Source organism: Erpetoichthys calabaricus, chromosome 3 (genome assembly GCF_900747795.2).
Source record: "Erpetoichthys calabaricus chromosome 3, fErpCal1.3, whole genome shotgun sequence".
In the NCBI taxonomy this organism is placed as follows: Eukaryota; Metazoa; Chordata; class Cladistia; order Polypteriformes; family Polypteridae; genus Erpetoichthys; species Erpetoichthys calabaricus.
In genome coordinates, this window is record NC_041396.2 from 54,713,223 (window position 1) to 54,738,979 (window position 25,757).

General features: G+C 37.8%; 1 protein-coding gene and 1 non-coding gene across 2 annotated transcripts in view; both read right to left on the reverse strand.

Annotated features, from left to right (window-relative positions):
- The window catches only part of ift172 (intraflagellar transport 172), a 122,739-nt gene extending 109,352 nt beyond the window's left edge, over nt 1-13,387 (reverse strand). The window contains exons 1-5 of the mRNA XM_028796836.2: nt 13,208-13,387; nt 7,968-8,111; nt 4,564-4,676; nt 3,847-3,886; nt 3,472-3,537 (exon numbers count right to left, since the gene is read on the reverse strand). Coding sequence (XP_028652669.1) covers nt 3,472-3,537; nt 3,847-3,886; nt 4,564-4,676; nt 7,968-8,111; nt 13,208-13,246 — 402 coding nt within the window. The 5' untranslated portion in view covers nt 13,247-13,387. The remainder of the gene's footprint in view (nt 1-3,471; nt 3,538-3,846; nt 3,887-4,563; nt 4,677-7,967; nt 8,112-13,207) is intronic.
- Nucleotides 13,388-13,926: 539 nt separating this feature from the next.
- trnaa-ugc (transfer RNA alanine (anticodon UGC)) lies at nt 13,927-13,998 on the reverse strand. The gene has a single exon. It is a non-coding gene; the product is annotated as a tRNA-Ala (tRNA).
- Between the last annotated feature and the right edge of the window lie 11,759 nt (nt 13,999-25,757).

Here is a 25,757-nt window from a genome sequence, read left to right on the forward strand (position 1 = left end):
GCTCCCGTTTCCTCCCCCAGTCCAAAGACATACAGGTGAAATGGACTGGCAATACTAAATTGTCCCTAATGTGTGGCTGGGTGTGTATGTGTTTGCACTGCGATGGACTGACACCCTGTCCAGGGTTTGTACCTGCCTTGTGCCCTATACTGGCTGAAATAGGCTGCAGCACTCCCTACAACCTTGTTCAGGACAAAGCGGATTAGACAATGACTGACTGACTACCAGACAACATAGAGCGGGGCTATCAACATTGGTCCTGGGTCCTGGATTCTTAATGAGGATTCAATTATTAATGATGAAGAACTTATTGTTTAAGCAACATTTTGATGCTTCATGTTAGTTATTTTGCTTGTTAAGGTTGCCCACCTTTAATTGATTATTTCAGTCCTCAACTGCTGGATTCACAGTTTTTATATAGTTCATTATTAGCAATAAAATGCAAATGACAAAGAAACCAGAATTACTTCATCAGGTTTACACCTGTGTATGTTCATCGTTCACTGTATGGTATAATAAAATATTTAGATTGAGACTGAAGAGAAAAAAGTGCAGGACTGAGAATTATTCATCCATTTTAGGCTTCAAATCATGTGGACTATATCCCTGGAAAGGAAAACATCTACAATGTAAGAATGATCTTCCACCGCAGTATAAAAACACGGTATTAAATTAAATAAGATCTGTTTTTGGCAAGGATCGGTTTATAATTAAGCAACTGGGTTGGAACAAAAACCTGCGGCCACCGCAGCCCTCTAGGACCGAAGCTGATCTCCCCTGACATAGATCAGTGATGTGGTATGGCACATTTTTATTTAGTTGATGCAGACATAACAGGGTGAACATGCCAAAGGGCTTGGCTGTATACAAAGGTGTCAATAGGGCACATAAATAAGAGGTTACAAATGTAAACAGATTGGATATAGTGTATTCCAAAATGGAGTTCAGCGTTGCCATATTTGACCAGCACTTTACAGCCCAATCACCTTCAAAATACCACCCAATCTTACCAAATCTAACCCAATATTGATTATTTCAAGCAAGCAAATCACCAAAAAAATACACCTTCCTACCCCAAAGCTAAAAACATCTGAATGCCATTCCTCTTATTGGCGAATTGGTCTTAATTTGCATGAACGAGTGGGTACAGAAAGTTACATTTTGAGATTATTTTTCTAAATGGCTAGGGTACAAGAGTACAACTTGCAGAGCAAAATCTTTAAATGGATTTCTTTAAACTATATACATGTTGAACTTTAGAAAAATATATATAAATAGATCTCATTTGGCTATATGCTTTGTATTTTTTTTCGTTTCAGGTAAAACAACAGTACAGACTGTGAAAGGCTGGGTCTGTTTGCATCTGCAAATGAAAAAAAAAAGTTAATAGGTTATATCCAAGCTGAACAAGAAAAAGGTAAGAGACATAATAAAAATGTTTTAAAACATGCTATGAAATGCATAAATGTTTTTAAAAATTTAATGGTTTATTAAAAATTTTGCAGTCAAATAAGAAAGTATTATTTACTATCTATGCTTTGGACGTAAACCTTCATATTGTCTCTAAGAATAGAAATGATCAGTTATTTTAAATTGGGAATATCTTTCCATAACTTTTAAAATGTTTGCTTTTTCTACTTTTAAAAAGGTTATATATTTTCCCCACATGTTTACAAAACATGCTCCAACATTAGTTGAACTTTAGCAAAAATACTTTCCGCTCAGCAGATTCCACACTTTTGCATTCCTGTTTGACACCCTTTTGTGCTTTTCTTTTTTAGACAGACTGTTTAATCAGCCATAATTGGCTGATTCCCACTTCATTGTCCAATTATATCAACACTTGGTTAGGAGTAATTGTGACTGACATGTCTTTGGTTGAATGACCTGTAACTATCTGTGAAATTGAGACTTTTACACTTTAAATGAAGATATTTCACTGTCATTAGTGCACTGAAATGCAAATTGACATTTTTAGTCTTTACAAAATTGTGCACAATTTCAGGAAAAGCAGTTCAAAATAAGGAGTCATGTCCAAGCAAATTTAAAAATAGCCCGATTGTGTATGAAACCACCCAATCTGGCAACTATTATAGAGTTTTGCATTATGCAACTAGCAGACACAAATCAAAAGGGATTTAAATACAACTGTTCTGTGATATGCTTTCAGTCGTCCTACATTTATTTCTTCAACAGCAGAAAAAACATCATACAGAATATTACATTTGTTAGGTGAAGAATAATAACCATCCATCCATCCATTTTCCAACCCGCTGAATCCGAACACAGGGTCACGGGGGTCTGCTGGAGCCAATCCCAGCCAACACAGGGCACAAGGCAGGAACCAATCAAGGGCAGGGTGCCAACCCACCGCATGACACACACAAACACACCCACACACCAAGCACACACTACGGCCAATTTAGAATCGCCAATCCACCTAACCTGCATGTCTTTGGAATGTGGGAGGAAACCGGAGCGCCCGGAGGAAACCCACGCAGACACGGGGAGAACATGCAAACTCCACGCAGGGAGGACCCGGGAATCGAACCCAGGTCCCCAGGTGTCTCAACTGCGAGGCAGCAGCGCTACCCACTGCGCCAGAATAATAACAAAAATTATAAAAAATTACAAAGCAGAGAGGAAAAAAACAAAATCAAAAACTGATGAACTGGAACTGTTATCTTAAATATTAAGCCATGTTAGCAAAGTAGTTATTCATTGCTGCATGCTGTTTTGCAGTGCCTTTTTGTGAAACTGGGAAACAGAACAATATTTCAAAATGTCTATGTCCCACCAGCAAGTCATTTAATTTCTGCTTTGAGGATATTTTTTCTTCTTTTTTTTGGCTTTGCTTCCAGTAACCTAGTATGTCAACATCTAGCCATGGGTAATTCCTTCTGTGAGGGCGTGTATGTCATATGTTTTATGTTAATCTCAAAGACTCTGAAGGTTCTCTTCTGTTTTATTAACATTTCAGATTAATCATGAGGGACTGTATTTTATTCATATGCAAAACTTAACTGAACATGATTTGTTTTAGGCAAAATGTGTTTTGCTCTTTAGTATAATAAATATATTAATTATTAAAGGAATTGGTTTTCCTCTTCTCCTTTTGTGAACATTTTTTTATATTTACCTGCAGGAGCATTCCTCCCATTTTGAATTTGTGCAGGCTGGAAAGCTTGTCTTTTGAGTTTGGGGCTAGGCAGCCTGGAGGTTAGGCCTATCCAGTAGACCCAGACCCACTGTAAAAGGAAGGTCTGGCCTTTTGTGGAGTTTTTGCTCACCTTTTTTTGTGCTTCACTTATGATAGAGAACATAACTCCTCTATCTTAGATTATGAAACACTGTCTAACATATGAAATATTTAGACAGTTTTACACATTGAAAATATTTAGATATATTCAAGTATACTAAAAACAATTAAACATAGAGCAGTCATATGAAAAGGTAGAAATAGATTCTTACCTTTCCATCTGCCAATCCAAAAACAATATCATATTCAGCTGGCCAAATCAAACAGATTACTGCACTCTGCAAGATAAGAAAGTGTTGCAAACTGAAACCTTTTTCTCTTTGTATACAACATATATATATATATATATATATATATATATATATATATATATATATATATATATATATATATATTATACTGTAAATTTTTTTGCGGATTCTAATTCTAACTAATTGCTTTAAGCTAGCTTAAGTATGAATAAGTTTGAATAAAAATACAATATGTTTTAAAATTAGCACAGATAACCATAAAAAAATAACTGTAACTGTTTAAAAACAGTTTTAACTTTTTTTAGTAAATTATAAAAGAATAATAAAACCACTTACCGTTTGTACAAATTTATTACAGATAACCTTCTTATCACCCCTGCAAGATAAGGTACTTGAAGATTATTTCAGCAAGCAAAACCAGAGATAATATAAACTCTAATCTTAAAGAGAAAAGATCCCACTAATGCAAATGCCATTCAAATGTTACCATTTAGCATTACATGCAAATGGCAGGGAGAGCACTTGAGGAGTTAAAGCACTTAATTCAAGGGGTCAAAAAAATTAGCAGAGGTGAAATTTCTCTACTTAATAAAAAAATAACTAAACTCTCTAAAAGACAGTCTTCCAAAGCACACATTTTCAATAAACAGTTGTACTGCTAATGTACTTGAAATTAACACTTTTGTTATTAAGTAATTCTATTTATACACATCACTACAATACCCTATGCTACTACCACTTTACTTGTAAAATACATACATTTCATCTTCATCTGCATGTAGCATTTCTGGTCTTCCTATCAGTCTTTTTTAAACTTTGAATGGTTATACCTGTCATTATTCAAACTGCAGATGATTTTGGGTTTCAGTCACACTAAGACGTCACAATTTAACTGAGGTAAGAATTTGGGGAAACCGCTATATTATATTTTCTCCAGATCTATACTGAATAACTTTATGAAAAATTAAATTTAAAAACTTATCCCTTACTTATTTTAATGATTTCTCTCTTCTCTTGGTTTAGTTATGAAAGTGTACTTAAAGTAGAACTTACCAATCTTCTCCAATTTTATAGACAAAAATTACATTATCACTTTGTCCAATGGCAATTTTTGTTGAATCAGGAGAAAATGCCATAGCATTCACAACATAGCTCTTCTTTCCATGCTAAAGGGAAGACAAAAAGAGCACAGACACTGAAAAACAAAAACCACAACTATGCAAGATATTAAAATAAAAAACAAAAAAACAGCAGTCTAAATTCTAAATTTATATTGACAAATATGCTATAGCACATAGTATATACAGTAGACCCCCACGAAGTCGCGGTTCAGAGTTCACAGCCTCAGTCATTCGGGGATTTTACCTTAGAACCTATCTAATAATTGTTATTATAAATATCCTCCGCAATTTTTATGGCTTTTTTCGTGACAATACTGTACTGTAGAGAGAACAGGAAGCAACTGTAGAGGAAAACGCAGTACGGGATGGTGAAAGTAGCCAATAGAATTTGAAACCACAACTCCCAGCAGTCCCTGCAGTGGCACTGATTGGTCTTCTGCTGAGGGTGCCGGGGCTATTAGGGTCAAAGGATGTCAGCGCAGCTTTTAAAAAGGGGACTGGTGACCAAAAGCAAAAAAACATTTCATCTGTTGCCGTTTTTCATAATTTACTGTGTGTGTTTTGTTTGTGCTTTGATGTATTAAATGTGTAATCCCTGTAAGGGGAACAGGGGTGGTATCGTTGTTTACATTTATTTCATTTGTTTTCATTACATTCTTCATTTGCTGTTTGATTACCGGTTTGTTTTGTTTTTGTCTCTGTTTGTGAGTGTGTGCGGGTCAGGCCAAGACTGTCTTCTCGACGGTGTGAATCTTAGCGGCACCAGACTGCTACAGCGTTATTCATTTCTCCTTGCTGCTGATTGACTGTGATGCATCTCCAGCTGAGTGCTCTTGTGTTTTCCATTTTGCTCCTCTTAACCCTTAAACTGCCACAACCGGCTATAGTCGTTTCCCAGTGCCATTTGCGAGCACACAGGAGCTAATCAGTCAGTGCCGTACATTTGTTCAGCAGCCAGCTCATGACCACTGCCAGCCCCTTGCAAGCAAGGGGGCTGAACGCACCCCTAGAAGACACAGACACTACTCAAAAAACCCATCTTAATAAACGCTGATAGACTGCCTTCACATTGCTCCCTTACTTGCTGGGCTTACTTGCGGCTGCTCTGTCCCGTGATAGGCTTCTTGCGCGCATACTTAAAAGCCTGAACAGCACCTGTCCTTTTTGGCTGATTGCTTTGTTTCTCTCTCCTCTCCCAGACATCTTCTGCTCCTGTTGGGGGTCCCACTCCCGTTGTGCTCCCCTATGATGTTTGTCTATTCTTTAATCGAGAACTAACTGCATACTGGGCTCGTTTTACTTCTGAAAGAGACACGTTTGTTTGAAGTGTTTGAATAAAGTTCCTGTTTCTACAATCTCCTGTGTTTCTGTGCAATTCTGTGACCCAAGCGTGACACCCTGCAGCCTCACTGTCCCTGGGATTGAGCCGCTGCACTAGACTATCCTGCAAGCATCAGCACTTACCCTTGTGTGCTTGTGTGCAGCCAGTTCAAGCGCAGTTGGCTCAGTGATTTACTGAATTTCATCCATTGCGTCAGTTGCACTTTGTACATATTGTTCCAGTAGTTTTTTAAAATAGTTTTTCCAGTTCATTAGCAGTGTGTAAAATGATTTGTGTTGCTGTAATTGTGATGCTCTTTGCATGAAAAAAAATGTGTTCCATTAAAATTTTACTTAAAGTGCAGGAAAAATGTATTTGGTGTCCAGGAATGCATTAACCCCCTAGTATGTGGCAGTTTAAGGGTTAAAGCCCCAAGATGCCGCCGAAACGCCCTGCACATTCTAAGGCTTCTGGCAATGAAAACGTGCTTGCATGAATTACAGTACATATAGTGGTAACATTGGTATTTTACATTCTAGCACTACAGGAGACATATCAGTACAGTATACAGGTTTAGCTTTACATTCTTTTTTTTTATGTAAATTCATCTTAATGGTAGCGACGACCCTGCACGTGACATTGCTGGCAGCTGGCCACATATACAAATACAGTATATACAAAATTTGGTAAAATACTCTTTTCAGTGATTTACCGATATTGGCTTAGTGGATAAAGTGTTGAGATTTTCTAAGAAAGATTGAAGGTTTAATTAAAATGCATAGATTCCTTAAATGATTAAAAAAATAACTCTTACAATTTGAAAATATCTCCAATTATAACCAATATTCTACCTACTTTCATCAACTTTTATATGATGTGTTATTTTCTTTCCATAGTTAAGCTGGTTAGAAATTTCACTTTAACTAATCTATTAATTTTAATTGAATTAAATTGATTCTTTTATGGGTACTCCACAATTTTATTTTTAGTCACATATAACCAACAAAATCTTAGCACAAAAAATGTTACTTTTATTGCATTTTTGAAAAATTCATGTCACTTAAAATCTTTTTTAATATATTATTTTAAGCAAAAAATCTGAATGCACCAAGAAACATCTAGCAGCCAGTATGTACTTTTGCCAAAAACAGGAACGCATCGATTCTGAAACTGCTTTTATTCTAAAATGTAAAAAAAAATAAAGCACCTTGAATGCAAAGTGCATGTAGTTATAATATACCTAAGTTATATTTAGCTGTCCCAATAGTGAATGCTTAACTCTGCTACCTCACAGGCAAAGAGACTTCAGTTTGAAAATGGTCACCTTTTTACGAGTTTACTATTAAGAAATCTGCATTTCAGATGAACTGATAAATTAGTCTTTGTGACTAGGTGAGAGAGTGTGAGATTGAGCATTCTCTGGATGTGTGTCCCATTCAAGATAGCAACTTAACGCACATTTCAGGAATCCAAGACAAACTTATTTTTTCTTTAGGCCTATTACTACATAAGGATGATTAAACCAGCATGGATTAATATCCCAGTATTTACTAAGGGGACTGTATTTTTTTCTGTCATTCAGTGTCAAAGTCAAAATATTATAACTAGCAGGCAACTGTTTTAATACTGTATTTACTTATTCTAGTAAAAATTATCTAATTTAATGATGAATAGATTACATCAGAAAAATTGTTTCACCTGTTCAACCACTAAAAGCTAGTCCCATCTTCAAATTGTTGTTACATATATGTACATTTTCTAACATTAGTTTACTTTTAAGTTTAACTGGAAAAAATCTATGTAAAACTACAACTTTCTTTTCATTTCATTAAAAGATGGAGTATAGGACAACTACTTAAAAATACAAAATGGAAAAACACAAAGTGCACAGTATAATGATCACTTTGGTACTCTTATTTTGAATGTTTTAGTACTACTAAACTAAATATAGTCTATCCTGAATCACATTAATGATCTAGCTGAAAAGAGGAATAGCCAGAATACCAATGTAGCACCTTTGCATCAATTGGCTTGGTTGAGAATTTATCCCTTCTTTCTCCATGCTCATCATATAGTAGCACTACTCTGTCCAAAGTGCAAATGGCAAACTTTGTGTTGTTGGGTGCCCATACCATACAGGGAATCCTGGCCGCACCAGCCTGAAAGTCAAAAACAGATACTTCATTAATTAGAACACGAGTATAGTAATAAGTAAACTAGAAAAAAAAACAAATACCTTAAGAAAGAAAACATTTAATAACATTATGCATTACTTTGTGGAAATGATTATTCTCTATTTGAAAGCAAACATTTCTCCTTTAACCTTTCACATAGAGGAAATACACCATGGTGATCTGTATCTAGATTCTTTAAGGATGAGTTTTATTATGATTTTAATGGCCAATTTAAGTAAAACATAACATGAGTCTCATGTTATGTTTTTGTATGTTTCAATATACTGCATATATAAACATACACACACGCACACACACACAAAGAGTTTCAACGCTGCAAGTACCTCTTATAACTTTCATTAGCATGGACTGTCCCACTGCATTAGTTTATTTTGGATTCAGCAAATTAAATATTAAATTTAACTGAAAATCAACTTAAACCCAACATTAAACTTTTTCAGGAAAACCTAGATTTACTCAGTGTTTAAGCAGCTACTGCTGCTTATACTGAGACTACTGTCTTAAATAAAATATCGATCTTTCATTGCCTAACAAAACAGCAAGATTAAATTCAGGGTATCTGTGACATGCCGACTTTCAGCATACAGAAGACAACATCTGCAAGTGTTAGTCTTTTCTAGCTGCCTTTCAGTGTCACAATATTAATGAAAGCTGGACTAGCACAAAGAAGGGCATGGCCTATAAGTTCTAAAAGCTATACTGTACCAATCATAAAATGATGGGTAGCTAAAAAAACGTACACCCAATTTACAAGGGCTAACATCAGCCATTTGAATTTTTTGCTTGACAGCTAGGTCTGCTTTAGGTTAGCTCTGCCTAAAATTACTTTGACTAACCTTAGGGCACATGTCCATGGAAAGACAGCACACTACCCAATACAAATATAATTTTAAATTGATGGGATACAAGGTTTGGCTTGAAAGTATGACTTATAAGGTAAACTTCACACTCCTAGACGCCTCATCATTATCAAAACAGGACTGTGTACAGAAATGACTAAGAGGGCTTGAATGTGCCTTCTTTTTAAAAGTCTAGCATGGTTTGATTTAATGAGACAGGAAAATCTGCTGCATTTTCAAGACAAGTAATGGTTTTCACTATTGCCATTTTCATGAAATGATAGAATTAGCGGATATATAAAAATGTATGCAAGCTTTAAGAGCATGATGGTATGGCCATTCAATTGTCAGCTGTGTGAGTGGTAAGATTATTTATTTTTTAAAATAGCAACACACTCAGCATTGATAAAGAAATGGAGGCTTCACATTTATCCTGGGCTTGTTATGAACATGGCTACACTTGTCCATGCAATACGTATATTAAGGGCATAACTATAATATCTAGGATGTCACTTATTTGCAAAATGAATGGATTGTGAATTGGATTAGTATTTTATAGATAAATGCATGGAATGTCAAGTGCTGGACAGCATTCCACTATTACAACAAAAGAAGAACTATGACTGTGCATGTCATTAACAGAACTATACAGCAAGACTAGTTGATTGATCCTCTTCCACTGCTTTTCATCCTTTATATCAGGGATCTAAAACTCCAGTCCTGAAGTGTGTTGTGGCTGCAGGTTTTCATTCTCACACTTTTCTTAGTTCGTGTCCAGTTCTGGCTGCTAATTACCTTCTTTCCCTTCAATATAATAGACTTGCTTTTTTTAAGATTGAGTTGTCTTAATTGCTTCATTTTTTTCCTTAAGTGGCATCCAAACTGAAATTAGATGTAAAGTACGCCAATCGGGGGCCTCAAAATACAAACAATTTCACTCCAACCAGTTTGTTAATTAAAAGCCCATTCTTCTTGTTAATTAAAGCCATCATTTAATTCCATTACTTGTTAGTGCTCTCATTCTGCCACAGCAAACATTTCCAAAACTGTTGGTTTTCATTTTTTCTAAGAACACAATCAAAATGTTTTGTGGACCTGATCAGATCAACATTATACAGCCATTCACCTTTCTTTATTTTCTGATATTGCACGGTGGCGCAGTGGGTAGCGCTGCTGCCTCGCAGTTGTGTGATCTGGGGACCTGGGTTCGCTTCCCGGGTCCTCCCTGCATGGAGTTTGCATGTTCTCCCCGTGTCTGCGTGGGTTTCCTCCGGGCGCTCCGGTTTCCTCCCACAGTCCAAAGACATGCAGGTTAGGTGGATTGGCGATTCTAAATTGTCCCTAGTGTGTGCTTGGTGTGTGGGTGTGTTTGTGTGTGTCCTGCGGTGGGTTGGCACCCTGCCCAGGACTGTGTCCAGCCTTGTGCCCTGTGTTGGCTGGGATTGGCTCCAGCAGACCCCCGTGACCCTGTGTTCGGATTCAGCGGGTTGGGAAATGGATGGATGGATGTATTGTATGATGGACACATTTTCTAAGGAAGAGATAAACAATTAGGTGTCTGAGTCTTAAATAGCAAGTTAATTAAACTTAAAGTAAAAGAACTTAATCAGCAGCAAAAACTGGTCACTAATTAAGAAAAGGGTTAGAAAGAAAACCTGAAACCACTGTTTTCTTCCAGAGTTGGATGCCAGCTGAAAATGTACTGTCTCCATTGTCAATTTTAACTCAGAAAATGTCAATAGTAGAGGTAGGGGCTGAGCCAGATTTAAGGCCACCTGATGTACAGCCAACAATCATGCCCCCTCGGCCCTTCCATTGCCTAAGAATTAAGAAAACTTGACCTTGTTTATGTGAAAAATCAAGAAAAAAATAATAAAATAAAGAGCTTAAGAGACCATTCTACAAATCAGCTGATGAGTTAAATGCTAGCCAGACCCAGCCAGCGGAGATTATGAAGGAAACCTCTTACATCATGAGATAGAAACAAATGTGATATCTGACAACACAATCAATCCAAACCTGTAAATTTTAGTTACCAATACCGTGCCAAAGAAAACACTTTTTAAACTATGCAGATTAAAGACGAAAATGGCAGATATGAACAATTTCAAAAAAATTTACTAAAGGCGAGTTTGTCAGTGAAATAGTTAAAGACATGATAGCTAGGGGAAACTCTGTGGAGCCCCCCTTCTTTTGTTGCTTTTTTTGGTTATTTATTAATTCAGGATTGGGGTGGGCAGTTATTGTTCTTAAGGGCCAATGTTGGCTTCAGAGTTTTGTTGCAACAGTTTCCTGATTAGGTACTAATACTTAGAACATAAAAATTTTGTCAAATGAAAGGAGACCATTCACTCCATCAAGCCTGTTTGTCTAGCTAATAACTATGCTGTCCGAATATCTCTTAAAGATTCTTCTTAAAGGTTGTCCAGGTTTCTGATTCAACAGCTACAACTTTGTTCTTTTGAGACATGTTATTAAATAAGATATTTTACTCCTTCTATCTACTTTTGATCACATGCAGATGAAAAGTGCACCACATTTAGCTGATTGACATTAAAAGCTCATAATTAAGTGCCCCCCACCCCCACAAAAAGTAAAATGAAGCAAAAAATGAAGACCCTTTGTACAAGTCATGTATTCCTGAAACGTAACATAATAATAAAAATAATTCTTTACATTTATCTAGAGCTTCTTCTCACTACTCAAAGTGCTTAAGTGAGTTATAAGCCAATTCAACTACCTCTGATGTGTAGCATTCACCTGGATGATGTGACGGCAGCCATTTTTGTGCCAGTACTCTCACCACACGTTAGCTGTTAGGTGGTGAAGTGGTGAGAAACAGTGAGTGGGGATGATTAATAGCCAAAATAACAATGCTCTTGTGGGCAATTTAGCTAGGACACAGGGAAACACCCTACTCTTTACGAAGGATGCCCATGGATCTTTTATGACCACAGAGAGTCAGGACCTTGGTTTTACTTCTCATCTGAAGGACAACACCATTTTTACAGCACAGTGTACCCATCACTGCACCAGGGCATTGGGATCCACCTTCAGACCACAGGGTAAGCATCCACTGCTGGCCTCAACAACACCTTTTCCAGAAGCAACCCAAGCTTTTCCTAGATGGTCTTCCATCCAAGTACTGGTCAAGCCCAAACATGCTTAGCTTCAGGTGGATGAACTGTTCTGAAGGGCAAGTGGTAAAGCTACTGAAGAAAGAATGAGCAAAGTGGCAAGTGGAGTTTGGCTGAAAATGCAATTTTCATTGCGGATGGAAGGTGCTGAGTTAGCTGCTCTTGCCAGGATGTGAACCAGCACCTCTGAGCAAAAGACAAGGATTAACATGCTGCTTATGACACTGAGCCACTGAGACACGAAATATAAGTCAGATTTCTATTGATTTCTGAACAGAAAATGAGCTAGTGGGCTAGGGTGAGCAGTCTGATTTGACAAAGAGATCAGTTTACTACAAGACAGACATTAAATTAAGCTTGTAGCCACTGTGGTTCACTAGGACTAGGATTGCCCATCGCTGGAAACAAAGTAAGAGTGTCTGACAGCAGCACCACAGACATACTGTAGGTAAGATGTACAGTCACCATAGCATTGGCACTGAAAAAGAAATTATCCTAGAACACTAAAACAACAACATTTATTCATATTGCAAATTTTTACACAAACAATGTGGCTGAAAGTTCTTTACAGGTACTCTAGTACTGATGTACAAAAACAAATGGTGCATATAAAGATATCAATTAAAAAAAATAAATGAGGGTAATTTAAACTTGGCATAACCTTTTTATAAAGTGCTTAACATTTTACACAAAATATACTCCTCTTATGCATTCATTATAAGTTTAGATCATTAGAATAGGGGGCAAAAAATGTGAGAGGCACATCACAACTGCTGGAGAAACAAACCCTCTGCTGTCCTTTTGCGTCCTGTCTAAAAAGAACAAGTTTCACTTCAGCAAGCAATAGTCTATACCTCAGGTTATTTAAGGACAAAATTAAGTCTATTTTAATGATCATCAGCTGCTGTAATAATACTGTAAATCAAGTCATTATATTATCAAACCAGCTTACTACTAAGAGCATTTCAAAATATCCGTAAAATATGTTTAAGAAAAATGGGCATCTGTAGTGATACGCTGCCAATTAAGTACGCACGGTGTTAGGTCACTCGCCCTGGAGTTAAAATCAAATGTGCAAACTTACTTGAGGGGTGAGAAGGGTTTTGAGATATTTCAGCTGCATTTCCAAACTTTTTTTACACAAAGTGTTTCAATGAGGTTTCCCAAGGACTAATGAGAACGAAGGAGTCATGTTTTATATTCAAAATCCCACCGGCTGATGTACAGTGCAGCTCTGGCAACAGCCATCAACACAAATGTCTACTTCCTGTCCGATAGGCATTCACTGTATCAAAATAAAAGTGCAATGTAACGCGTCAGATGGCTGGTTCTGATGATTCAGTATCTGAACAGATATAAAAGACAAAATAACTAGTTTAAATAATGTGAATACTATCTTAACAATGATACGCTAATGAAATAATCAAATATTTATACATTTTTCCTCTAGCAAAATACAAAACTGAAGTTCTATAAAACCAAAAAGCTATTGGGACTTTTATTATAATGGAGCACTAAACCTAACGGAAGTAGTCCGTTGCTAATGAAACAATGTTTCAGCGTCTCCTTGGTAACAGCAACGCCCAGATTTCTGACAATCTTCCGACGTTCACAGATTTGACGCTCGACACCGCCCTCTAGACGGTGCGTAGCTTTCTGAAGCTTGGCGTTGTTTTGCGTATTTCTGCACTTGTACAGATAATAGTCCGAAAAACATCATAAACGAAATGTTTACTTCGACAAGTACGAGGCTGATTAATAAAAACAAACATTTGTGTATTTTTTTTTATGAAAAGAACAGTTTGGAGATGCCGGGGATTGAACCCGGGGCCTCATACATGCAAAGCATGCGCTCTACCACTGAGCTACATCCCCAATCTTACTAAGGAGCTTGGTTCAAACCTTATATAATTATTGTATCAGTAGTTCTTTGAATTTTAGTTTACTGATTATTGCATGGTGGAATCGTTTTAAAATAGTAAGATATATCTGCTCATTCTAAATACTCACTACGGCTGCATTTGAATATCAAAGTCTAAACCATAATGTAACCCATTCTATAACGTACAATATTAACATAATTCGCTACAATTCCACATAAACTGCACTGAATATGCTGAAATATTTATGGTATAATTTTAAACGTACTTTTCCTATCCTGTAGTAAAAGTGTTTTATGAAGTTCAAAGGGGTATTGCATCTTTTGTGAACCAGATGTGATGATCTGCAAACTGGAAATGGTTCCAAACGTATGAAATTCTGTTTGATATATCTCAACATCGGTTTAACAAATCATCTTTATATACTGTAATATGCTACTGTGGCTGTCCGTTTGTCTGTCCAGGATTTTAAATCACCTGTAGCTCGCAAACCGTTTGACCTATTGACCTAATATTTGGTACACATATGCTACGTGACGTCTAGAATCCGCTTTCGGGGTGATGACTGAACTCCTAGGTTATTCATTTTTTATTTTAATTTTATTTTGTTGTAGAATCAACTCTTGGCAGCTGCAAGCAGGGAAGCCTTGCGGCCATAGGCTGTGGCGCCGTTCTCACCCCTACCACCTTCGCCGTCACTTCCCCTACCTCTTCATATCCAAATTCTTGAGGAAGATTGATGAGCTTAAGTGAAAAATTAATGAAAACGTACTAAGTAATTGCAACACAAACACTGACTTAATCAGTTTAAACATGAAAAGATGTCCAATGAAAGAAGAGAAGAAGCGGACTGCTAGGGTGGAGAAAAGAACAGCGCCTCAGGAAGCAGCAAGCGCATCAACCTCTGAGCCAAAGAATGCTAAACGTACAGAGAAAAGAGTATGAAAACTATGAATGCTCAAATCAAGTGTATTAGCGCCGTTACTGGTTTAAATTTAATTGGAAAGAGTGTCAGCCAATTGTAGTTATTTACGCAGTTCACATTTGTTTTGTAATTCGCTTTTTGCACCAAGAGTCTACACCAGTGAGATACCATTGAAAACACCAGGGGCCTCATGTATAACGCCGTGCATAGAACTCACACTATAACATGGCGTAAGCACAAAAGCGGGATTGTGCGTACGCACAGAAAAATCCAGATGTAGGAATCTGTGCGCACGCATACTTTCACGTTCTTCCACTACATAAATCCCGATTTGCGTGAAAAGTAACGCACGTGCACGCGCCTTCTGTCCCGCCCCAACTCCTCCCAGAATTGCGCCTCTTTGAATATGCAAATCAATATAAATAGCCTTCTGTGAAAAGACAATGGGAAAAGCACGGGAGAAAATATAAGAATTTCAGCGAATACCAAGTGGAGGCAAAGGAAAAACATACTATTTGTTGGTTTAAACAGTGATATAATCAACAAAAGAAAGTTGATCGAGTGACAGAGTGTCGGAAAAACTCGAAAGATCAAATTCACAAAGTCGCACAGTGCCTGAAATAAAAAAGAAATCACATATCAAAGTCGCCGTGAAAAGGTGAGTCGTAGCCCACCGTCTGAGTGTCATATGAAAGCGTATTAGGGTACAGACAAAAAACATAGGCACACAGTGGGAAAAAAGCACGAAATGTCAACTTTAATCTCGAAATTTCCACTTTAATCACGTAGTTTATTTTGCCATTAAAGTAGAACATCATAAACTTCATCTTAAAATCGTTTATTTTACTAGTTTCTCAAGTAGCATGTTAAATGCTTTTTTCTGTGTTTGATCTTCTATGTGCTCTATGTTTGTGAATCACTACGTGCTTCCGTTCTTTCTCTTTCTCCGACAGGACACAGAATGCATTACATTCGAGATATTACAGCTCTCTGAATAATTAAAATACTGAGATGTATACGTGATATCATTTTCATGATGATAGGAATGAAAGCATGTTATTAAACATGGGAACACGGTGGCGCAGTGATTGTTCATATCTCACACAAGAGGCTTGCTGCACCATGTGTGACCTTCGATGAAATAATTTATTACAGAAGTACTGTCTCTTTCAAACGTACTAACCTCTAATTCCTGTCCATACTTTTCTTTCTCCAATTGCCACACAATCAGCTCTGTAATAGACGTTAAGCCATTTGTAAGCTTAGAACGCCGATTCTTCAAAACTTTTAAGGAACATTGAAATATCTTCGTAGTGCATGTTTAATTATTCTATTCGTCTATCCTTCCAGTGTCGCGTCAGCACCAGCAAGAATACAGCGCAAGGCAGGAGCTATCCGTGAACTAGCTAGCGCTGCGGCACCGTGTCCTCACATGTTTAATTATTAACAATGCAGATTATTTAAATGAAGTTAAAGTTTTATCTGTATACTATAAGCAACATATTTTGCTGCATTTCATCTTAAAAATGATATTGTCATCATACGCGCTTTATAAAGTAGCGCAGGTTGTGCAATATTATAACTAGTGCAAGTTTACAGTGAGGTGATTGAGTGCGTTTATAGTTCTTGGGATGAAACTGTTTCTGAAACGCGAGGTCCGTACAGGAAAGGGTTTGACGCTTTTTGCCGTGGTTGAGGTAGTGTGTACTTGAAACTGTATACCGATAATTCTCTTTCCGATCATCTGCTGCTGTGATTCACACTCAGATACAGTGATATAAATACTCCAAGTGGTGCAGTGAGAGTAATATGGAAAAAGATGATCCGCAGTGGCAACCCTTAACGGGAACAGCAAAAAGAAGAACAAGATGCAGTGAGCGTAACAACGCTAAAGCAGTTCTGGTATTTGGAATACTATGGCTATTCCCTGGCCCATTATTTTGCAGCAGGTTAATTACAATCAGATGCATTACACTAATAAACAATATGCAGTTAATTTCAGTGTATTTATGAAGCCGCGTCAGGAATGTGGAGCTAAGAAAGAAAGGATGAGCACACAGGAACAGTAGTTTGACCATTCTGTGGACCATTATATTGTTACAGGTTAATTACAATCAGATGCATTAAATTTATGAACGATATGCGGTTAATTTCAGTGTATTTGATAAAGCCGCCGCCGTGGATGTGGATCTAAGAAAGGGTAACCACACAGGAACAGTAGCACTGCTTTGACGCTGGGTGCCGCCAGTCTGCAAAACCGGGCGGATAAATTGCGTACGCCAAGGAATGAGTTACCGTGGAAATGTGCGTGGCTTTACGCCAAGTTTAGGTTTTATACATAGCGATTTGAGCGTGGATAGGTTCGTACGCAACATTTCTGTGCGTACGCACCGTTTATACATGAGGCCCCAGGTAACCAGCTGATACGTTTTAAAATGTGCCCTAAAACAACATTGAAGTTGCCATTTCAAAATCCACCTTAAGTAATCCATAAAGACACCATAGAGATGAATCATGGGTTGTGTAGACAATCACACTAAAGGCCGTTTACTGTATTATTTTGATCAAAGCTGACATAATAAGTATTAATTTAATATGGTAGAGAATATGTGGATGAGGCAGAATCAGGCTTTAGTTTGTATTCTGGAAGCATCTTAAAATAGACAAAATTACTACTTCTTAACTCAGTCTTCAGCTTCTAACATACAGATGTTTAGCAAAAGTTTTTGCTTTCTGAACTTACACTTGTATTTCTTGTATGTTTTCATATCTCCAACCTGAAATGCTTTGCTGCAAGCCTTCAGAAAAACCTTGAATGTTACTGGTGATCCATGGATGTTTGCTAGGAGATATGAAGGTTGTTTTCATAGGCATACACCCATCCACTAATTTTTTTTTAAAAAAGCCAGTTATAACAGTTTCATACAGTACTCATTCAGTTCTAAAGAGGAATCTGGAAACATTTCCTAAATTACTTAATGTAAACAATACTGCAGTTTTTCCTATGCCTCTTTGGTCTATCGCTGAATCATTTTTCTTACTAGCTCCTCCTATTTCAATTTCTGCATATAAGCTGAAAGGAGGAGTATTGAGAGGTGGTGTGATTACTGAGATGAAGGAAGGACACATGGAAAACATGTGCAACTGGTGTGTTAACAGTTATCCAGAGTGTTATAACCCCTAGTGAGGTAAATGACATTCTAAAGATATTTAATTGAGATTGTGATACTGTATATGATGAGTTCACTCTATTTCAGCTCAACTTAGAAATGATCCATTCTTAAAATATAGCACCAGGACAAAATATGATTTTTTTTCAAATGATTAAACTATTACCAGGCATAATATTATTTGCTTTATTAGTAATGTATAATGAGATATGAAAGAAAGGGTTATTTTCTGAAGACTAGAAAATGGTCATAGGTCAGGCTGATAGTTATACACTCACATAATGTTCTTACATCTGCTTTATCTAAATTGATGTAAAAGATGACAGTGACAAGATTGACATAGTTTGGAAAAATAAAGATAATAGATCATAATACAGTAGTTCTTATTGTGAAACCATGGACAAAGCCTTCTCAGACTAATAGTTGTACACATACTTAATGCTCTTACATCTATTTTATGTTAATTGATGTAGTACTAGATAGATAGATAGATAGATAGATAGATAGATAGATAGATAGATAGATAGATAGATAGATAGATAGATAGATAGATAGATAGATAGATAGATAGATAGATACTTTAGGGTGTTGTACCGTGTTAGCCATTATGAATGTAGAGAAAAGCCAAGCAAAATGACACCTTTAGGCTTTTCTCTATGTTAATTGATGGAAAACATGACAGAGGCAAGTCTGACATGTTTTGGAAAAAAATATGATAAATCAACATTTTATGCATGAGTTTGTTTAGGAAATTATACCTATGTTAGGTTCAATTGAATGCACTTTCCTTGTAAAAACACAAGAACACATACAACAAAATGAGTACTGTAAGCACTCACAAAGTACAGTAATGCTGCAAAATGTTAAGAGTAACCACAGAGAAACTCCAAATATCATAAAATAAATGTTGCAGTGACATATCCACCTTAATAAAAGGACAAGTATCTGTCTGTGTGTCTGTGTATATGTGTGTCTGTCCAGTTGCTACATCTCTGTTATATACCATTTGGTAAAGCAGTGTTAATGTTTATGATACAATATCTGTTGGAATGATACTGTATCCATATTACTAACCGAGAATGGTAAACCGGAAGGCATGGACCCAGGTACACGGCGATGGACGCAGGAGACATAGTGCGCAGGCGCCTACAGTGCGCGTCTCATAAACCGCAAGCGAAGTCTGATCCACCGCAAACGAAGGAGTCACAGCTCAAAAACGAAAGAGCTCAACTAACGAAGGAGTCACGGCTCAAAAACGAAATAGCTCAACTAACGCCACACAGAAAAGAGGATTCTGCACTGCACCCCAGAGTCAAACGGAAGACACTACGGGGTCCGCAAAGGTCCACAAAGATAGTACGGAAGGCGCAAGAAAGTATGAAAGGCGCAGGCACATACAACGCGCTTCTGAACTAAACGTCTACACTACACAGCATGGTCCAGGTAATAAGAATAAACGAACTCTCTGTATTAAACGTACAGCATCCTCACACGTCCAAACCATATAGCATATGTGAATCACATTACAGTGATGCATTATTAACAGTACAACCACAGAAAACGCTCCGTATTAACAGTAAGTGCAATTATCCATATTACTAACGGTAGACAACGGATAACTAATGGAGTCACGGTCACGGCTCCAAAACGATCCAGCTCAACTAATGGAGCTACAAAAGCGAGCCCGCATGGATAAAAACAATAGACGTAGGCGCCTACAATGCGCGTCTGAAACCGCGGAAGCAAAACTGTCTTGGCTCCAAAACCAAACAGCTCGACTAACGGAGCTACAAAAACGAGCCCGCATGGACAAATACAATGTACATAGACGCCTACAACGCGCATCTTAAACTGCGGAAGCAAAGCAGGCACGGGTTCAAAAGAAAAGACCACAACTGACAGAGATACAAAAACGAGCCTGCCTGGATAAAATTAATGAACGCAGGTGCCTACAGCACCCGTCTGAAATGCCGCAAGCAAAGCAGTCATGGCTCCAAAAAGAAAGAGCTCAACTAACGGGGCTACAAAAACGAGCCTGCCTGGATAAAACAAATAAACGCAGGCGCCTACAACGCGCTTCTCAAACAACGCAAGCAAAGGAGTCACGGCTCCAAAACGAAACATCTCAACTAACGGACATACAGAAGCGAGCCCGCCTGAATACAATTAATGAACGTAGGCGCCTACAACGCGCCTCTCAAACAGCAGAGTCAATAGATAAACGGCAAAGAAAGGAACGACAGACGGCCGCTAAACAATTCCGCCAATTAGCTGACAACGCATTCTGTAATGAGTCCACTATTAGTGAACATTCATTAGGATTAATGAATATACTTCCTGGGTGGCACGGTGGCGCAGTGGGTAGCGCTGCTGCCTCGCAGTTGGGAGACCTGGGGACCTGGGTTCGCTTCCCGGGTCCTCCCTGCGTGGAGTTTGCATGTTCTCCCCGTGTCTGTGTGGGTTTCCTCCGGGCACTCTGGTTTCCTCCCACAGTCCAAAGACATGCAGGTTAGGTGGATTGGCGATTCTAAATTGGCCCTAGTGTGTGCTTGGTGTGTGGGTGTGTTTGTGTGTGTCCTGCGGTGGGTTGGCTCCCTGCCCAGGATTGTTTCCTGCCCTGTGTTGGCTGGGATTGGCTCCAGCAGACCCCCGTGACCCTGTGTTTGGATTCAGCGGGTTGGACAATGGATGGATGGATGGATGGAATATACTTCCTTTGTTTGTCATCTACACCTTTACACTCCAATATATCTCATACATTTATCAATGTATTTCGGGTTACCCAACACCGGGGGTAGGCGAGCGAAGCGAGCAGGGGGCGTTATATATAAATGACTCAGGCACCGCCGCGAGTGGCAGCCTTTCCAGCAGCTCCGTGTATGACTTTATCTTTTTACCTTTTTTCTATATTTTTCTCTATTTCACTGTCAACTCCTACCACTTTCTTTTATGTGGACTAGTTCCCTGGACACTTTTACACTTTTTTACTACTCTTTACTACTTGGAAATGGATTTTTGTGAATTTCCCCTTGGGATTAATAAAGTATCTATCTATCTATCTATCTATCTATCTATCTATCTATCTATCTATCTATCTATCTATCTATCTATCTATCTATCTATCTATCTATTTGAGTTTTTTACTACATGCATTACAAAATACACTCCAATAGATGCTGCACTGCAAATATAACACTAAATATGTCCAACAGGGAGTAACTGCCAGATGGAAAAAAATCTATCTACTTTAATAAAAGGACAAAAATCTGTGTGTGTCTCTATGTCCGTGTGTTCATCCGGTGGCCTAGGTTAGGAAGAAAAATGTAAAATAGACAAAACATGTAGAAGGTAGGTAAATAAAAACTCAAACATGATCATAAAAATACAAAAAAAGGAACAAAAAATAAGAAAGTTGGTCTTATCGGTCTATGCTGTTGCCCAATATTATACACTGGCAACAGCAGTGTGGTACTGACTTTCTTGCACTTGCTCAGGCCATCTGAATAAGGCTTATAGCTGTAGTGCAAATGACATAATGCTAATTAATGTGGTGGGCAATGGATGAGAGGGGTCAGTTCAATGAGTGATGCTGAGAGGATTGATGAAAATGGGTGGCTCTATCCCAAGTGGAAAGGGACTACTAGACCAAAATGGAAAACAATGTACCAAATAAAAAACATGAGATCTTTTTCGATTGCTTAAATTTCAACCCATCTTAGATGGGTAGCCTAGCTAGTATTATACTGTATATAAATAGTAAGATAAACAGACTGGACAAGATAAAAGGTTGGGGTACCAGCTTGGTGAAATCCACTGAACAGAGAACGGTATATAAGATGATGTGGGACTTTGTAGGTCCATTCTTAATTCATCACTCCTGGAGTAAAAGTCCTCTTTTCCCTGTTGCATGTTTCTAACAAAATAATGACATCTGGTAGCTCACGTTCTTTGTTTAGTTCGAAGCAGAAGAGATGGGAGGTACGTGAAGGAAATTAAGTCAATGTTCTCCCAGTTGATCATTCTCCTTTTTGAAGGTGAAAGTGAAGAAGGAGTTAGAGACAGTGGCAACATGTGGTCTGGAGGCGAATTTTTACGGCCATAATATCACCAACATTCCCCATGAAACATAGTACTGAAGCTGGTGAAGTGCAACAGTAGTGTAAGTAAGTTGATACACAATACGTGCTGGAAATTGTATTTGGGTACAGTAATTATCAGTGGTTCAACTAAGAAGGTTATTGCATTTTAATCTACATATGTCACATGGCCGCTGGGAGAGTCTGCTTATGGAGAGAAGCAGAGTTCTGCAAGGTGACACCTACGGGGAAGAAACTGTTCCTTTGACTGGACCTCTGGGCTCATATGCTCTTCAAACAGCTCTGTGATGGCATTAGGCAGAACAGTCCATGACTGGGATGAGTGGTGTCCTAGTTGATATTAAGGGATCTTTGCAAGCAACATTTTTTAAAGGTGTACTGTAAGATTGATAGCTGAACACCAATGATGTGTGGGATAGTTTGTAGAACCTGTTTCAAGGCTTTTTGATCAAACATGGAGCAACCACTGAACCAGACTGTTACACAGTTTATCAGTAAGCTCTTGATTGAGCATCTATAAAAGTTGAGGAGAAGTTATTGAGACATATTAACAATTTTGAGTTTTCAAAGAAAATGCAAGTGATGCTGGGTTTTCTTCACAAGGGAGGGGGTGTTAAGGGATCAAGACAAGACATTCATAAAGTATATGCCCAAGAATTTGAAGCTGTAGACTCTCTCCACTTCAGTTCCTTTGATGTAGATAGGATTGTAACCCTGGCTCTCAGCTTTCTGAACTCCATGACAATCTATTTGATTGTGTTAGCGTTCGGAGTAAGGTTGTTTTCCACACTCCAAGACACCAGAAGATGGACCTCTTCTTTGTAGAAGAAGTCCAATATCTGGTGTCCTTTTCAGTAAAAAGCTTTCTCTTACATATGTATTTCAGTAAAAAAAAACACTGTAGTGGCAATTTTTCAAGGTACAGAAAAAGTATATGATGTATTACGGAGAGAGGGTCTTCTAATTAAATTGAATCAAATGGGTGCTGGTGGTAGATTGTATAATTGGATATTGGATTTTTTTTTTGGTTAGTCATTTAATGCAGGAGTTCCCAAGTTCAGTCATGGTGGGCTGAAATGGTTGACAGTTTTGATTCCAGCCCAATTTGTTAATTAGACGTTAATTATTGCTGCTGAAGCACTTATGGTTCTAGCAACATTTTTCTTCCTTGTTTTAGTAAACTAACTTGTTAAGATTCAGAACACTTACTTGGTTGTTTTACCCTTAAACTGCTGCATTCTCTGTTTTTGATTACTTCTTGTTTTTAATCAGCCCTCAATCAACAATGTGATTCAAATGAGAAAGGGGCCAACAGTACACCATTTATCCGTGTTTGATTTACTCCTTTTTGTATTCAGCATGTGTTTTAATTAAATATTTGAAAAGAAAAAAGTAAGAATCACTAATATGCTCCAGGCAACAAAACATTTGGATGGTATCTTCAGAAAGGAAAAATCTACAATTTAATAATGACCTGACATGGAGGAATTAAAATCTTAACAAGTCATAAAATTAAGTAAAAAGGTCTTCTATCGGCACAGATAGACTTCTAGTAAAGCAATTAGGCTGGAAGAAAAACCTGCAGTAACTATGGCCTCTAGGAAACCCTGAGTATGTGATGTGGGTGAAACGCTACTGGTTAGTACTATTAGTCCCATATCATCTTATATTATGTGTAATAAGTCTTGAATAAGTATAGCCTTGTATGCAGATGATGGGCCATATGGAAGAGAGTAATATTAAATCTGTTGTTTAGTCTGTGCAGAGAGCATTTCACTCCCATTATCATGATTTGCTGCTGGATGCATAATCTGTGTTACATGGTTTAATTGTTCAGTTTTGTTAGTTACATGCTAAGTTGGGGTTTTGGGTAATCAACAGCCTGATGGTACTGCATAGGAGGCAATTAAAAAATCAGAGATTGATACAGCACAATGGAGTAAAATCTATTTTAAGGGTGGCTGGGATTAAAAAGTGGTAGAAGTCGTGGAATGGAGCTGTGGTGGGTAAGTGGTGTTATGGACTATATAAATAGTGCAGAAGAGGCATTCTTTAGATACAATGATGAAAGAAGTTTTATTAACAAGACCAGGGCTTCGGCAGGAAGGTTTTGAATTGAATTTAAGAGATATGGGATACATGGCATTGGTGATCTTTGCAAATAATTAGAAAGTGTCGGTCGTATGATAATGGAGTGCCATTATTATTATTGTGTGTGAAATTAGCGGCTGTTTAGGAATATAATGGGAGTTGTTTTAAGTGCAAAGGTGGGGGGGAGGTCAAGTTCAATAAACAGAACAGAAGTTGAAATAGTATAGTACAGTAGTTGTTAAGGCTTAGATCAGGTTTTTTTTTTTGTGGTGGCACACCACGAGACAGGACTACAAGAAGCCGATAAAAAGCAGCTCAGAGATCAGTATTCATATACACAACACTTAGTGAGCACTTTGGTGGCATCGCTCCTCTATGCCTCAGAGGAAACTCATATGCCCACTTTCCACCAGCCTTCTGAGATTCTTTGGCAATCACATACCTGGACTCCAGCAGCCGTGAAACACGTCCGAAATGCTCTAACATTGCCATCACGGAGTTGCTTTTATGTCAGCTTCTCCAGGTGGTCCTGTCCTCCTCAGATGGGTCTCAACCACCCAAGGAACTTGTCCTTCTTAGGTTCAGACCTAAGTGTGATACACTATTATTTCCATGGCACACTGATTGAAAAACACAGAGCTGTTGGAATTTGATTCTTACCTTGCATACTCCAGCACAGTAAGGTGATGTTGCAATAATGTATCTTCCTACGTAATGCAAGCCACCATAAGCACAACAAAGGAAATGTTTACAAACTTTCTAATCAGTTTTCTGGCGGTGTGAATTTCAAATTGGTAGAAGTGTTTTGTCAACATGGTGTCTATGGATTTGCTTATTCTGAACTTGAAGAATTCAGCCAACAGAGTTAAGGTAAGTAAAGTTTCTTTAAAAGGTATGTTTTTTCACTGTACTTAGCTACACATTTTTTGAATGCATTCAAGATCACCATGCCCCGTTTATTGATAAAAAATACTCTAAAAAATCTAGATGCATCGAGGGGAAATATTTTGTTCTATCTAATTTTATACCTTGTTGTGATTAATATCGGATATCAAATGCTAGTCATTTCACACAAAAATTTCACTTCTTTTCTCGAAAAAGTGGTCGTGTTTTGTGTTGTTGGCCCGGAAGCTATACAGACCCTTTTTCAATAGTAAACATTTAGTATTTTAGAACAAGAATAATACTAAATTCTTATGCCTCTTCCGCAGAGGGCAAAGTTCTTGGATGAAGCTGTCAGTTTACCAGTCAGTGCACATCCCCATCCTCCCCAATGGTCATGATCCCAGTGATGTGACCAAAAGAAAGAAATCATGGATACAAGCAGCCGAAATGTGTTGAGCTCACACTTCATTTAAGATTGAGGACCTTTGCAATACCTTGTCAAACCATGGTGAAAGGAATTATATTTATATATTTTATGTATTTATTTATTTCAAGGGCTTTTGTAAAAAGCCACATTTCCCCCTGA